Source organism: Gobio gobio (assembly GCF_949357685.1).
Source record: "Gobio gobio genome assembly, chromosome: 12".
NCBI classification, from domain to species: domain Eukaryota; kingdom Metazoa; phylum Chordata; class Actinopteri; order Cypriniformes; family Gobionidae; genus Gobio; species Gobio gobio.
The window spans coordinates 53,492,911-53,508,603 of NC_137105.1; the positions used below are offsets into that span (position 1 = coordinate 53,492,911).

Here is a 15,693-nt window from a genome sequence, read left to right on the forward strand (position 1 = left end):
TCACAGTTAGTGACCCTTACATTTTCTCAAACATTCACATAACAATATGCATTTCTTCAAAAGTGGTGGGAAAAAAGCCTTTTTACTGCATATTTGCCAACTACCCATGTACATTATTCAACCAAAACCAGTAAATACAGGTAAATATGACATTTATTGTAGTGGCTTTATAAGAAGATTATAATGACGTGTAGTTTTTGGTTATCCATTTCAGAAAACAGTTTATAGATTATACAGTATATCCATAGAAATCTACAGATGTGCCAAATCATTTCATGATTAATCATTAAGATCAGCTGGATTGAACGAATTACAGACAAATGTTTTAAACTGAACTAGAATAAAGGCAAATGAAGAGTTATTATAAATGTACATAAGTGTGAATTAAGCATTTATTGCAGTGTCACAGTTTTGACCAGCAGGGGTCGCCAGCGTGTCTCGAGCGCTTCACAAGAGTGAATCATTTAGTCAATGAATCGGTTCAGTTGATTCGGAGTTTGGAAAAGCTCAGTTTCTCCATCACTAGTTCTCAGCTCGTGTTCAGTTCAGTTTGTTGTTTACCTGCGATAAAGAAATGATATTGTGTTGATGTTATTGATTTCTCTCAGCAATGTGAACAAACACAAGAATCCTAACATGGAGGAAAAGGACAAAAAGCTTTAATACATTCATTCATTTAGCAGATGTGACTTAAAATCACTAAACATTCAGATGTTAATACCAAACACCATCAAATGAACGACAGAATAGAGATTCCTCTTGGAGAAATTAAATTCAATATAGATACACATTCATAAATAGAAACAAAAGACATCCTTACTAAACATTTTCTCACGGAGCATGTATTATTGCAAAAGCATTTATTTAGAAAACATAAAATGTAAAGAAATGATAACAGATTGGAATGAAGTGGAGAGAAATGAAGTAGTGTTAGAGAATAAGCAGACGGAAGTGTCTCCATGAGTAGAGATGGAGGAACACACTCCAGTACAGGAGGAGGCGCTAAACACATTTACCGAGCGACTGAACACTAAGAGCAGAAGAAGAGAGATGGGCGGGGTTTATGTGTTGTTGACACCTGAGGCCTCCTGCGCATGCGCGTTCTGCAGTTCGAGTCCAAACCGAAAGTAAAGCCGCGATCCTTAAGAATGCAAAAACTGTCACATTACAGTAAGTTAATCAGCTTCTGATATCATGTCATGTTATTGTACAGTGTTTTCTGTTTGCGATCATATCAAACTCAATCTATATCAGCTTCAGACCTGCTTCTGATTTTCCTCTGTATAGTTTTAGAGGGCGTATGTCTTCAAACATGATCAAATTAAACGTAATCCTGTCATCTGGTCTCTCTGTCAAATCTCAGTTTAGACATTGATGGTGTTGTATTTCATCTACAGGTCATAATCTTTGAGTAGTTTTTGACACACACTGTGTTTTGTTACCATGTTAGTAATATTGCTCATATTACTTACATACATAATTACTTACATATTACTCACTAACGAGAGCTTAGTGTAAACAGAATCACAAATAAAAAGTGTCTCTGGTTCCTTTCAGGCTCTATAAGGAGACGAAACTATAGAGCTAAAGCCAGTGCCTATACTTTCAGATATTCAAGAACTTGATGCAAATATTGTTTGGCATTTGCACATGTTGCTCATGTAGACTCTTTCTGTAAGTGCTTCTCTATTCTTTGGACTATAGGCTTCTTGCCAGGGGTGGACTGGGACAAAAAAAGTGGCCCTGGACTTTCAGGCACAAAGCGGCCCATCACACCCGGTCTGCAACACACCTCACCATAAACCCACCAGCTCATTATACACAGAGCAATTTTTTTTACAAAAATATGAATCATATTAATTGTTTTATTGAAATGCTTATCATACTGAATGACTGGCATACTTCTTCAGGTTATAATTTGTCTTTCCTGTTGCACATGGCAAATATAATTTTTTTAATACAAATTTTGAATTCTCTTTTCCATATACTTAAGCTAAATATCACTAAGTTCAATACCTATCATACAATCAGACCATATACAATGCTATGGTCTAGAAGACTTAGAACGTAGTGCAGAATGTGGACTGTTTTATGGTGCCTGTCTAGTGGATATAGTATGTAATCTGTAATTTTATGGAATAGAGCTCAAATAGTGGAAAAGAGTTTAAAAATTATATGAAAAATACAGCATATTAAAATTATTTCTGAAGGATGACACTGACTGAAGTGTGGAATAATGATGCTGAAAAGTCAGCTTTTACAGGAATAAATTACATTTTACAATACTTTCTCATAGAAAACAACTAGGCCTATTGGAAATTGTATTAATATTTCGTAATATTTGTGGTTTTACTGTATTTTTGATCAAATAAATTCAGCCTTCTTTCAAAAACATTTTTAAACGTTGTCCTAATTATTTTTTTAAAACATTTTAATTATTTCAAACTTTTGATTACCAGTGTTTAAAATAATGCACGTGAAGTGACTAGCAAATTATATATTTATTTTAATATATGGCACTTTTCTACACGGCACAAAGGCTACTTGAATATGAAAGTTGCCTGTTTTACCATGTATTTGTAGGCTAAGCCTATGAAAATTATTGTGAAATTACTGAAGAAAGCCTGGAAACAGAAAGACAAACATTCCCTCTGATAGCCTATGCTGAAAACTGCGACACCTATGTTAATGTTTCTTTGTGCAATGTGTGACGAATTACGTAAAATGCATTAAAATCTGAGAAATTCTCAAAGGTCAGCAGTAGTTTACTTCCCTGGAAATTAATGTCCGTCATTTAACATTTTTTAAATCGTTAACAGCCTGGAAATCGTCATATTCAGCTGTTTATCTTACCTCAGATTGCATTCAATTGCTGCGCTGCTCGGCTGCTGTGGACAGTAAATCCCGTCTCCTTCAATTTGATTGGATATCGCAAACATTTTGACATTGACGAGCGTTTTTTCACCCCTGAGACTGATCAGGCTAAATAGATTAGAGTTATGCCTCAGGTGGGCTGCGCGGGCCATTGGTCTGGGCTGAGGAAGGATATAGGCTACGTAATTTTACTATATTTATTCTTCATATATATTTACGTAGCAACGGGCCGGCCCACATTGTCCAGCGGCCCACCGGGAAAATGCCCGGTGTGCCAGATGGCCAGTCCGCCCCTGCTTCTTGCACTTGTCTAAAGAGTAAATAAAATAAAGTTTTTTTCATTTCAAAACTCATTTAAGCACACAGATCTACATCCGTCTCATGAATGAATACTGATGTTTCTCTCAGCGAATGAAACATAGTATTGATCAACAGGATACTTGAAGTTTAGATGAATGACATCAATCTGACTAGAATAAGGCCTTTACACTGTCGAAAGCGGAGCATCACCCAAATCTATATCTATATAACACTGAGACTCCTTCATCAGAAACAGGTTAAAGGGTTAGTTCACCCAAAAATGTAAATTGTGTCATTAATGACTGAGCCTCATGTGGTTGGACACCCGTCAGACCTCCGTTCATCTTCAGACACAAATGAAGATATTTTAGTGTAAATCTGATGCTCTGAAAGGCCTCCATTGGCCCAATGCACTTTACACTCTCAAGACCCTTAAAAGGCACTAAAGACGTCGTTACAAAGTCCATCTCACTACAGTGGTTCTACAATAACTTTATGAAGCCACGATAATAGTTTTTGTGCGCAAATAACGACTTTATTCAACAAGTGCTTGTCTTCCGCTTGGGCCTCTGACGTGCACCGCGACGTATGCTCCAGAATATTACGCAGATCCGGTGTTCTGACACCGGAGCGAGGAGCTTTGTTTACAAGCAGAGGAAGACGCACTGTATCTAAGCTGTTGAATTCTACATTGATCGTAGGGCCGGGCGATTCATCGAAAAGTAATCTAAACCGAAATTCAGAACCTCTAAACAACGTAATTTTTCCATGTGTATTATTACGGTTTTAGTCACGTGACTCCGCCCCGGTCACATCAAGTGCAGTTTGCAGGCACACGGAGAGATGGAGGAGCAGTTATCTGTGTTTATAGATGCTCAGAATTACTATAATAATTGCATGTTTTACAGTTTATACAGGTTGAATAACTTGTTGAATAAAGTCGTTATTTAGATTTTTTGTTTGCGCACAAAAACTATTCTCGTCGCTTCATAAAGTTATTGTAGAGCCACTGTAGTGAGATGGACTTTGTAACGACGTCTTTTGTAGAGACTGACCGATATATCGGCGGACCGATATAAGGCATTTCCAAACTATCTGTATCAGCATTTATGTTGGCCGATAAATTAATATTTTAAAAAATAATAAAAACGGCCAAACACCGCTCAACCACATTATGAGTGTTGGCGTTTCATAGTTTGTCCACCAGAGGGCGGTTGGCAACACCAGCTGATCCAGAGTCATGCTGCGAGTCGGTGCATGGTAAGCTGATAACTGTCAGGAGACACATTGCTTGAATAACATTGATAAGAACATCCCCATCAGTTCTCTTAAAGGTCCCATGGCATGAAATTTTCATTTTATGAGGTTTTTCAACATTAATATGAGTTCCCCAATAGCCTGAATATTGTCCCCAAGTGGCTAGAAATTTTGATCGGTGTAAACCGAGTTCTGGCTGTCTCTCTCAGCCTTTGAGAAAATGACAGCCCAGACGAGCTGATCTGGAATTTTCCTGTTATGACGTCCACACAGGAACGTTACCTCCCTTTCCTCCGCCCAGAGAATCTGGCACGCCCATGCAAACGCTCGAGAGATCATGGCTTGTGAACGAGTGAACGCAGGCAGTTTCTCAGTGTTTGGATGTACAAATGAAAACAGAAGTCTTTTTTCAGTTCCTTCTGATCTGTGATTAGTGATTTCTGATGTGTAGCTAATTATTTATTATTCGTGCACACGCTGCGGCTTCTCTCTCTCCCGACAAGAATGGTGTTTTCGTGTTTTCTATCTTGTGAGTCCATGTTTTTGTACGTCCTCGTCGCGTCTATCGTTTCTAAAATGTGCATACAGTCGTTTCTGCTCAACATCAGCAGAGTAACATCTTTAGAGATAAACTTCACGCACACCGAAGCTCGGCCTTCAACATCCCCGACCCCCAGTACTGCATCTGGCCCACAGCGGAGGCACCAAACGCGGGGCGAGATTAAGCAGAAGGGGGGTAAGCGTGAGGGTATCCGGGCTAGCCAGCCTAGCCCACAATAAACTGGATTACATTCGATTACTGCTGTTGTGTCTTTGTTTGCGCTGTGTACTCAATGCGCGTCACTGACACTTTTCATATGATATGAAAATATCTAAAAATAATGCTATAATCAACACTTACTCATAACTCGTTCATCTCGACAGCTGTAATGGTACATTGCATGTGTTACAAAGTTGGTAATAATGATGAAGACGGACTCGGCGTGACTGGGACTCGTGTTTATTCAGAACTCTCAGATACAAACACAATAAACTTGCGCTGACAGCGCTCTCATTACTCAGTAGTTACAATAAATAACTTTGTTAGCAATCGCTCCGTCTCTGGTACATTAGTGATGTCCGGTTCGCGAACTAATCATTCTTTTGCACCGGTTCTTTTTAGTGAACTGAATCAGTTCACCAAATCGGACTGAATCGTTCTAAAGGGTTCGCGTCTCCAGTCAGCGCTGATCCATACTTTACTAAAGTTACTAACTTTCTGACATAAGTGACAGTCCCTCCGTCTAGAAATAAACTAATAACCTGAAGTATATGCTAGTAACTACAACAGTTCACTGAACTGAGACGTACTGACAGAACTGACGAGAATATTTTGCAGTATGACGTTGTCCATTTCTAAATGATGGCTTATCATAGATTTTAGCTAACCACAAAGCTAGCTAATGCCATGGCTATCAGTGGAAGACCGCTAACATTAATGTGCTTGAAAATCACAACAAACTTATTCTGCCTAAATAAAGTAATGATTAGGCCTACTGTATTTATAACTAGTATAGTTGTAGTTCCAGTCCCTGCAATGTAAATCGTAAGTTAGGCACATATATATAGGCCGATATATCGGAATATCTGATTTTTAAATCACCAAATATTTGTATCGGTATCGGCCTTGAAAGCTTTATCGGTCGAGTTCTAGTCTTTAGTAGTTCTTATGGGTCTTAAGAGAGGAAATGTCATCGCTGCCAATGGAGGCCTTTCTGAGCCATCGGATTTCAATAAAAATATCTTCATTTGTGGCTGAAGATGAACTTAAGCTTGTCCAACGACATGAGGGGAAGTCATTAATGACAGAATTTACATTTTTGGCTGAACTAACCCTTTAAGCACTAGTACTAATGGGGTTTTTTCCCCAACCAAAGCAGACTAATCGATTCTGGTACAGTTTATATGCTGCTGAGCTTCTTTTGTCAAAACAGACTTACGCTTTAACACTGAGATTAGAGTCTCGTTCAGAGTAACCTTGTGCTGATACCATTTGACCTATGTTAAGATGTGTTAAGGCTCTTTCTGTTACAGCAGAGATGTCAATTCAAGCTATCGTTTTACCTGCATCTGACAAGCCAGCACTCGCGATCTGCATGCATATCAAATGTAGTGTCATGTGTCATAATTATCAAAGTCAGACCTTTAGGTGGACAGGGGTTTAAGTGAATGGAGTTAGGCCGTGCTAGCTTAACCAGCTCAGTCTGTCATCACAATGACGTTTGTGCTATCTGGAGTTAGCATTTCCTTTGACAAGTCGGGTAAAATGAGTAGATTATTTCTGAATAGAAAATCTAGAAAACTAGAGAGCGGCTGGACAGTCGAATCAGATTCTGTTGCATTATTTCCTGTTTAACACTGTGAAGCTGCTTTGAAACAATCTGCATTGTTAAAAGAGCTATATAAATAAAGTTGACTATGTTCTGTGTGCAGGTCTGAAGTCAGTTTGTCATTATGGAGAACAGAGGGAGCAGTGAGAGATCTTCATCTGCAGAACCCAGCTGTGTGACCTCTGACCCCAGCTGTGTGTCTGTGAGGAGTGACTGATCCATGGATCCTCCTCTTAAATTCAGTGAAGAAGCCGTAACCTCTGACCCCAGCTGTGTGTCTGTGAGGAGTGACCGATCCATGGATCCTCCTCTTAAATTCAGTGATGAAGCCGTGACCTCTGACCCCAGCTGTGTGTCTGTGAGGAGTGACCGATCCATGGATCCTCCTCTTAAATTCAGTGAAGAAGCCGTGACCTCTGACCCCAGCTGTGTGTCTGTGAGGAGTGACCGATCCATGGATCCTCCTCTTAAATTCAGTGAAGAAGCCGTGACCTCTGACCCCAGCTGTGTGTCTGTGAGGAGTGACCGATCCATGGATCCTCCTCTTAAATTCAGCAAAGAAGCCGTGACCTCTGACCCCAGCTGTGTGTCTGTGAGGAGTGACCGATCCATGGATCCTCCTCTTAAATTCAGTGATGAAGCAGTGACCTCTGACCCCAGGTGAGACACAAGACAGTAATTAATAGCAGGGTTTTTCCTGGCTCAAAATGAGTTGGAGGTGGTAAAAAAAAAAACCCCGCGGCCCACAGTTATGATAATTAATTGTCAGTTTTAGGGCTTTGTCATACGTTTTTTGTGTGCTTCGATCATGAAAGTAATTTTGCATTGTAAGATTACAGCTAACACCTTTAAATATTTAAGTATTTATTCAATTCAGTAAATAACTGGAACAATCACAACAAACTGGCAAAATAAAAGGGTTATAAATGTATCATTCATATATTTCTAAATCACATTAGAATATACATCTGTGTTTGTGGAACTAATGGTCACTCTTTTATTTGTTAAATACAATCCAGAATCCACTAAGTACACATTACTGAGAAAACAAATGAATAAAAATATATAATCATAAGCTATGACAAAAATATATATCTGTCAGTTTACTGAGAGTGAGGACCCAGATGCAGAATGAGCAGGGGGTGAAATTTATTAACAATATTAGACACAGGACAAGAATGGTGAGACAGGAACAAAGTCCAAACAATAGGGGCAGGACACAATGGGAGAAGTGGCTGGTCACGGTAGAGACAGCAGGGATGGGATGGCCAATGATGGAGACAAGGCAGCAGCTCGGGGAACCAGGCTTGACAGTAGGTGATGTGACTTGCTGTAAAAGCAGACTGGTTGCCAGGCCAGGAGAGTCCAGGGTGACCAGGGTGGAACAGGATGCAGGACGGGAAACACCACAAGACGACACACAAGACTCAAGACGAGACAACAAGAGATAAACAAACATGAGCAAAAATTAAAAACTAAAAATAGGGATAAATGCCAACAAAGTAACTAGAATCCAAAAAAGAAAACAGAAGAAAGATTTCTCAAGAGAGAAAAGGCAAAATTAATAAAAACTAGAAATAAATAACTGGAACAAGAAACTAAATCTGTAACGCTGCAGGAAACTAGAGAGAGAAAATAAGGATAGGGAAAAAGTAACCAAAAACTGTAACTAGACGAGATAAACTACTATCACCAGGACATGGTTAGCTAGACACGAGGCATACAACAAAAGCACACAACGAACCAGCAAGGACAAGAGGGAAAGGAGCTCAATATAAAGGGAAGAGCACATGAGGATCAGGTGAACACAATTAATCAAACAAGGACTAAATAAGGGGGCGTGGTAAAGGGAAACTAGGAGGTGGGACGAGAGGAGCACATGGCCAACACAAACAAAGACAGAACCATGTGGTCAGACACAAGACAAACAAAGAAACATTGAACAGACACAAGACAGACAAGACTGTCAGGGCAGGATCCTGACAATACCCTCCCCCCAACGGACGCCTCCTGGCATCCACACTGGGCAAAGGAAAAAGAGGTGGTATAAATTGGGAAGGTGGGCGGGGAACAAAACTGGGAATACCAGGGCAGACAGGAAACCCGGGGGGCAGAACTGGGGAGGAAAATAATCCAGGAGAGTAATTAGGGACTGACCAGGGAGGTGCTGACTTTGGGAACCCATAAGGACCAGGTAACAGGGAGGGCGGGATGGGAGGGGTAGGGACAAAATTAGGGGTCCTCCTGGGAACATGGGTTTGCTCAAATGGGTTGGGTTTGAAGGTGACCTTGGTGTCAGAAACAGTCTTAGGGAAAAGTTCTTGGCTGGGGAAAGATATAGGGAAGAACTCAGGGGCCATGACTGCATTGGCACGGAAGGTGGATCCTTGGGGAACAGACTCAGGAAACAACCTAACATTCCTCAAGACTGTGAGGGCAGGATCCTGACATATATCACACTAGGTGAGTGAATAGTTTAAAAAATTGCAATTACAATTACAAAAAGTAATTCTTGAAAAAAATATTTGGACTAATTTTATAAAATCTAAACATGTTAATAAAAAGGTACAAATTACATTTTATGAAAAATTATTTATATTATTATATTTATATATGAATGTAAATAATTATATATATATATACGGTATATAGGCCTACACAAATAAGATAAATTACAAGATGTTTATTTCAAACGTAATGTGCAGCTTTTTAACAGGTGTGGTTTAAAGTACACTGTATTTAGCATTTAAGGTAAAGACGATGACATTAGTTTGTTATGCAAAGTTTCCAGGCCCATTCCTGTTCTCTCCATTGTAAGTCAAATGAGCCAGATTACTGAGATTCTCACCTTTTGTCTTTAAGGGCTCTTGGAGCTAGACTGGGTAAACCCAGCCTGATCTGCCGGCGATTTGATTTCGCCCTGCAGCTCAGTCTGGAAACCCATACATTAATTTCTACTGCTTCTGTTACACTTTTGCGGGAACCAATCTGGCTTATCCACCTGGCGCGCTATTGGTGGGTTTAACACGATGACGGATAGATAAACGATGGGCTGTTGCCTGTTGATCACGCCTCTTGTGGTCTGATTGGTTGAAGGACTATCCAATTATGTACAGAGTCATTTAATTTAAGCTCATTTATCACGCCTCTTGTGCAGTAGAAAATACAGAGCAGACTCTTCAGACCATAGTAACCTTACAGTCTACTAATTTGTCAAAAGCACTTGCCAGAAAGTCACATTGATGACCAGGGGGGAAATAGACACACATAAAAAACTTCTTCCAAACTTTCAAAAACTTTCAAACTTTCAAACTTCTTCCTTGTACAACATACCCATACTCATTCACAATCACATAACGTTCATTTTTATCTTTGATACAATTCAGTAACCTAAATGGTATAGCTTTTTTAAACAAAATGGCCACTCCACGGCTCCTCGACGTAAATGGGAGAGGGGGGGGGGTGACTGAAGCCCAAATGTTGCAACTTAAGGTGTTCTTCATTATCAAGATTTCTTGTAGCAGGGCTATATCAACACTTTCCTTTTTAAGGAATGTGAGGGCTGACTTTCTCTTTACAGGCGTATGTATTACTTTAACGTTCCATGAACAGAACTTAAGGCTATTTGCTGACATGCTTTGTGAAAAAGGAGAGAAAAAATAAGATTCCTGACCAAATGTATTCCATAATAAAAATACAATCTCCTGTCTACATCAAAAGTGAGCTGAAAGGCGTAAAGCAAAAAATAATAATCATGGAACATGAAACTATAATACAAGGAATAGTGTAAACTGCATTAGAACTTAAGTTAGTCATTGATCTGAAATAGCTCAGATAACAGTTCAGTGCAAAAGAGGTCCTGAATGACAAAAGAAAATTAACATGTTGCATTAGCAGACATGCGGACCATAGACGTACACAACATGTTTATATAACAGGGAGCCTAATATAAAGAAAAGCGGGTCAGAAATGTAGGTGCGGTCACCATCAAACAGATGGCGATGTGCAGTCCAACGATGACAGGTACTTGTCCACTTCTGATGGATCCTGAAACACGTTAGTAGCTCCCCGGTGTGTGACTTTGAGAGATGCAGAATAAAGCTGTGCATAAGTAGCCCAGGCCGCCCTCAGACGTTGCTTGACCTTGTTGAATAGTCTACGTTTATGTAGATCGGCAGCACGGGAATCCTGGAAAATATTAACCTCAGAATTTCTGAACATCAAAGCTTGCTCTCTGTTCCACCATGCTTTCGCTGCAATAATGACCCATTCCATTCTGGTCAGTGCTCCTCACGTAGTTATGAAATCTGACCAAACCTGCCCTTGGGTATGGGGACGCGGTCTTGGCAGGTCCGCCTGGAACACGATGGGCCCTCTCGATCTTCATGATTTCGTTTGAATGTCAAGAGAGTTCGGTAGCAAGGATTCAAAACATTTTCTTTCTTTTCGCTCTGTTTTTTCAACAACAGCACTATTCTCACCTTGATGGCTATGCTTTTTAAATGCTTATTTGCTTGAGTTTTTAGTACTCCTGTGAGGCATGTTGGAGTCTAGACTCATAGCAAACTGTGTAGCAAACACCTCATAGAATTACAGACTCCTGCTTTAAAAATAATAAAAATGATCCGCACCGTCCGATTAGCGTGACTATTTCACGCAGTGGAGAGAAGCATGAGCGGAAGCACCACTGCTGCAATCACTTAAGTCTATTTCAAACTGAATTAAAGTGATAGCACAGTCCATGGTCAAAATAAACATGAGTTGAGATGAAAAAGTAGCAATTGACCTATCGGTAAGCCCCTCCCATCGAACGCAGATGAGCCAATGGCAGTTGAGTATCAGTTGCGCTGGGACCGGAACTCGGACATCTTTAGGTGTCAGCGCCATAGAGAAACATTGGAAAATCCGAAGCTGTCATCGGTTTGATGGTGTTTATGCAACAAAAATGCTAAACGTCGTGCCTGAGGTACTGCAACACTGATTCCAGGTGTCCTGAGAGGATTTTCTGTTTGTCATACTCTCATTAAGTTATTATTAAAGTTAGTAATTCCCTGCTAACGTACAAACCGACTAAGTTAACTATAACTAACTGTTCTCATGCAACGTTGTAGGTCAGAAACACGAAGGTCTACATTTCAGTGCATTTCTCCATATTAAACTGCTGATTAAATGTGAATTTATGTAATCTTACCCTGCGGTACACGAACAGTGTTGATCCTGGATGTTATCATCTGCGATCGTAACAAGAGGCTTCTCCCGTTTGCATTGAGGTCTGTAAACCATCGCTTCCAAATTAATCTCTCACCATATTTATTTTATTTCTGTGAGTTTAGATATGTTTAAAGGTCTGCATTATCTGTCTTATAAGGAGGACTCCTATTTTGACGGGTATTATAGTCTACCGAACGGGTAGTGACAGGGAGAGCTCGCACGCAGTTTTTCGGAGTTGTTTTGTAGATACAAAGTTCACCAGTTATTAACTGCACCCCCGAAAAGGCATAAGGTCTGTGTATATGTCTGTTTACTGTGAGTGTTTTTGTGTAATTTGCTGTGTATGTTAATGGTAATGCCACGGAGAGAGGGCGAGAGAGAGAGAGTTTGTGAATTAGATGTTAAGGCGCACTTATGCTTTGTTTGTTCAGCTCTTACAATGATTTTTTGAGTGAAAAACGATGTAATAAACTTCATAAACCATCAGTAAAGTTTGGCCATCATTCGGACGGGGTATACGTTACATTCTGTGTCCAAAAACAACTTGGGATAAGGTTTTCACACTGACAGCTGTACATTGTAAGATATAGCAACTCTGTTTGTTTGTCCGAGTTAGCAACAGTAACTAAGGGGGGCGGGGCTTACCGATAGGTCAATTACACCATAAAAACATACAGGTGAGGTCTGCTGTGTTTCACAGTCACCATATCTCCACCAATAAGCTGGTGTGTGGTGGGCGTTCTGGCGGATCAGGTGGATGCTGCACATTTGTGGTGGTTGAGGAGATTCCCCCTTCTATGTAAAGCACTTCGAGTACCCAGAAAAGCAATAAATAAAATGTAACAAATTGTTATAATATGACTTTCACATTCAGTACAGTGTAAAACCAAGAAATCAAAAACACACAGGAGTTAGAGTTGCAAAAACCACAAGCATGTTTAAATGATTTAAACTAAAACTATAGCATAAGTTAAAGAATAAGTTTATCATATAATCTACACTTCACAGCATGTTATATGGTTTAACGGCATATGGTTAAATATTGTGTGTCGTAGACTAGTGTTGTCAAAAGTACCGACTTCGGTACCAAGAATTTTTTTAAATGTGTCGCTTTGAGCGCTGTTGAGCTGGAATCGTAAAGTGGCCATTGTGTCACGCTCATCGAATATGCCTGTAATTGGCTGCAATGATCAATGCACGGGAGCCTTTGAAAGCACACGGAAATGTTTGAAAGTGTTTTGGGAGCGGGAGGTTTTGAACACACAAGCAGGCGTGTGTCAGCGGACCGGTCTGTGTAAGCGCTCGGTGAAGAGATTGATGTATATTTACATCATGTTTTTGAAGCGCTGATCATTGTAGCCAATCACAGACATATTTGATGAGTGCATGAGCACAATGGGCAATCAGAGATGTTTACGATTCTGCTCAACAGCGCTCAAAGCATCACATTTTTTAAAGGGGTGGTAAAACACATTCTTTCGAAGGCTTGATTGTGTTTGTGGGGTGCACTGTAACGTGTTCATGCTTCGTCTTTAAAAAATTGCATTATTTTTTATATATTTTACCTTTATTCTACACAGCTCTGTCCCTCCTTGTAAAACAGTCTGAGGTTTCTGGGTTCTATGAAGCCGGTCCCTCAAAAATACGCAATGGGCTCAGATTGGTTAGCTGGCCCAGTGTGTTGTGATTCGCTAACCGCCTAGTGCATGTTTGTCGGAAACGTCACGCCCCTTACCTTTACCTGTAGTCTGTGCTTTGGAAGTATTAGAAACAATGGCGTCAATAAAACCATACCAATTCGAGCCCGAATCGGACCCAGAAAATGTGAGTGAAGATCGAGCAGAACCTGTTCAAGCTGTTCAGTCCTCAAGAGTAAGGACTGCGGATCTATAGTGATCGCTACTGAAAGGCACTGTTACTTTTGTATTTTTTAGAACGATTATAGCCAAATATCTGTCGCAAGAACTATTAACCCAAAATGAACACTAAACATTGGCTTTACTATATTATCCAAATCAAACACAGAACCATGTTTAGCATGCCTGTAGATAAACAAGCATGTAGATAAACAATACATAAAAGCTCTAATCAAAGAATAATTTACACAAATTCCAAGTTCGCTGTTGAGATTTTTAAAAAGTTTGTAACGTTAGGTGTTTGTCGGATAACGTTAAGTATGAATGAGCATTTAACAGACTGGTTTGCAATACAGCGTTGTCATTTGTTTACTTCCTTGCTACAACGTACAATTAACAATACGAACTATTAAAGGAAAACACATAGACGAAAAATAAATCATACTTACAGGTTGTGGCCCGTAAACAGCTTCTGTTTTTAAATCCATCTTTCAGGACAAGCCGTTTCTGCGAATCCTGCATTGAACTTGCGAAGATTGTGAAAGCTTTCCTTCGTGAAATGTGCAGCACAGAGAGCGAGATTTGGGTAATAATTATGAGTGGCCGAGTTAAAATATGAAAATAACAGCGTTTCGTCGACATTGCGGCAACAACATTCAAGTCTACTAACTATACCGCAACAACTCTTCTACACAGTAATAAAAAATGGTCTCGCCCCCCTTATTTAATATTCTTGGAGGAGGGGTTTATGTAAATATTGGGACTGGTGATGTCAGCAACCCTGGAGGAATGTCTGTAGTCCCTACCGGCCGTTTGCTGTGGTCCTTAGAAATTGATTTCTTTAAAAGCAAATATCTTCCTTTGCTTTAAACTTTGAACGTTGTAACTTTGCAGATGTTGTTTATGCTCAAACAGCAACATTACACACTAGCTAAAGTTAGTAAAGTGAAATCGTGTTTTACCACCCCTTTAAATTTCAGTACCGACTTGGTACCGAAGTCTGGACTTTTGATAACACTATTGAAGTCAGGGAACTATTGCATCACAGCAGCGTATGTCGGCGATCATAAACAAAAGTATGTTAAAGGTGCAGTGTGTGAATTTTAGCAGCATCTAGCGGTGAGGTTGTGAATTGCAATCACACACCGCTCACCCCTTGCTTTCGAAGCACATAGAGAAGCAACGGGGGCCAACACAGGAAGAAAATGTTGTCGTCGGATAGAGAAGAGAGTAGCTAGTGCTCTGTAGAGCAGTTTGTCCCTTTAGGGCTACTGTAGAAACACTGCCAATGTCAAACAGGCATTAGATAAAACAGATTGACTTATAATAAATAAAACAGCAGAAATAAAGGTAGAATTATTTTGGCCTGTTTTTTTCAGTATCTCCAGGACGAGGGAGAGTCAGAGATCTTCATCTACCAAACCCAGCTGTGTGTCTGTGAAGGGTGACAGATCCATGTTTCTCCCTCCTGTATTCAGTAATGAAACAGTGACTCCTGATCAACTGTGAGTATAAAACATGGAGTTGGTGATTTAACTGCTCCAGTGAAACTAGGAGGGGACAAATAATTTGAGACTCAGTGAATGCACACAGAGTTTTTATTTCTGATTTCATAATTTCTGCCTCAAATCTGTGGATATATGTTCAGTGATTAGAAAGAAAATTAACTTTGATCTCAATGTCAAGATATAAGAACCTTATTTTCTAACAGAATCTCTGGTGTCAGATTGAGGATGAGGTTTGGGTTTCTTCATCATTCCTCAAACCTTGTTCCTGGTCTCTGTCGCCTTTAGCTGCTCGTTGGAAGATTGGAACGAATTTTTCTA

General features: G+C 39.9%; 1 protein-coding gene across 2 annotated transcripts in view; it reads left to right on the forward strand.

Annotated features, from left to right (window-relative positions):
- Nucleotides 1–1,090: 1,090 nt before the first annotated feature.
- LOC307135122 (uncharacterized protein) overlaps nt 1,091–15,693 on the forward strand; it is a 43,602-nt gene continuing 28,999 nt past the window's right edge. Inside the window, exons 1-4 of one of the 2 annotated variants that reach the window (XM_079831316.1) lie at nt 1,091–1,170; nt 1,705–1,779; nt 6,904–7,460; nt 15,247–15,372. In XM_079831316.1, the coding sequence (XP_079687442.1) occupies nt 7,021–7,460; nt 15,247–15,372 (566 nt within the window). In that variant the 5' untranslated portion in view covers nt 1,091–1,170; nt 1,705–1,779; nt 6,904–7,020. The remainder of the gene's footprint in view (nt 1,171–1,704; nt 1,780–6,903; nt 7,461–15,246; nt 15,373–15,693) is intronic. The other variant, XM_079831317.1, reaches the window with a different exon arrangement.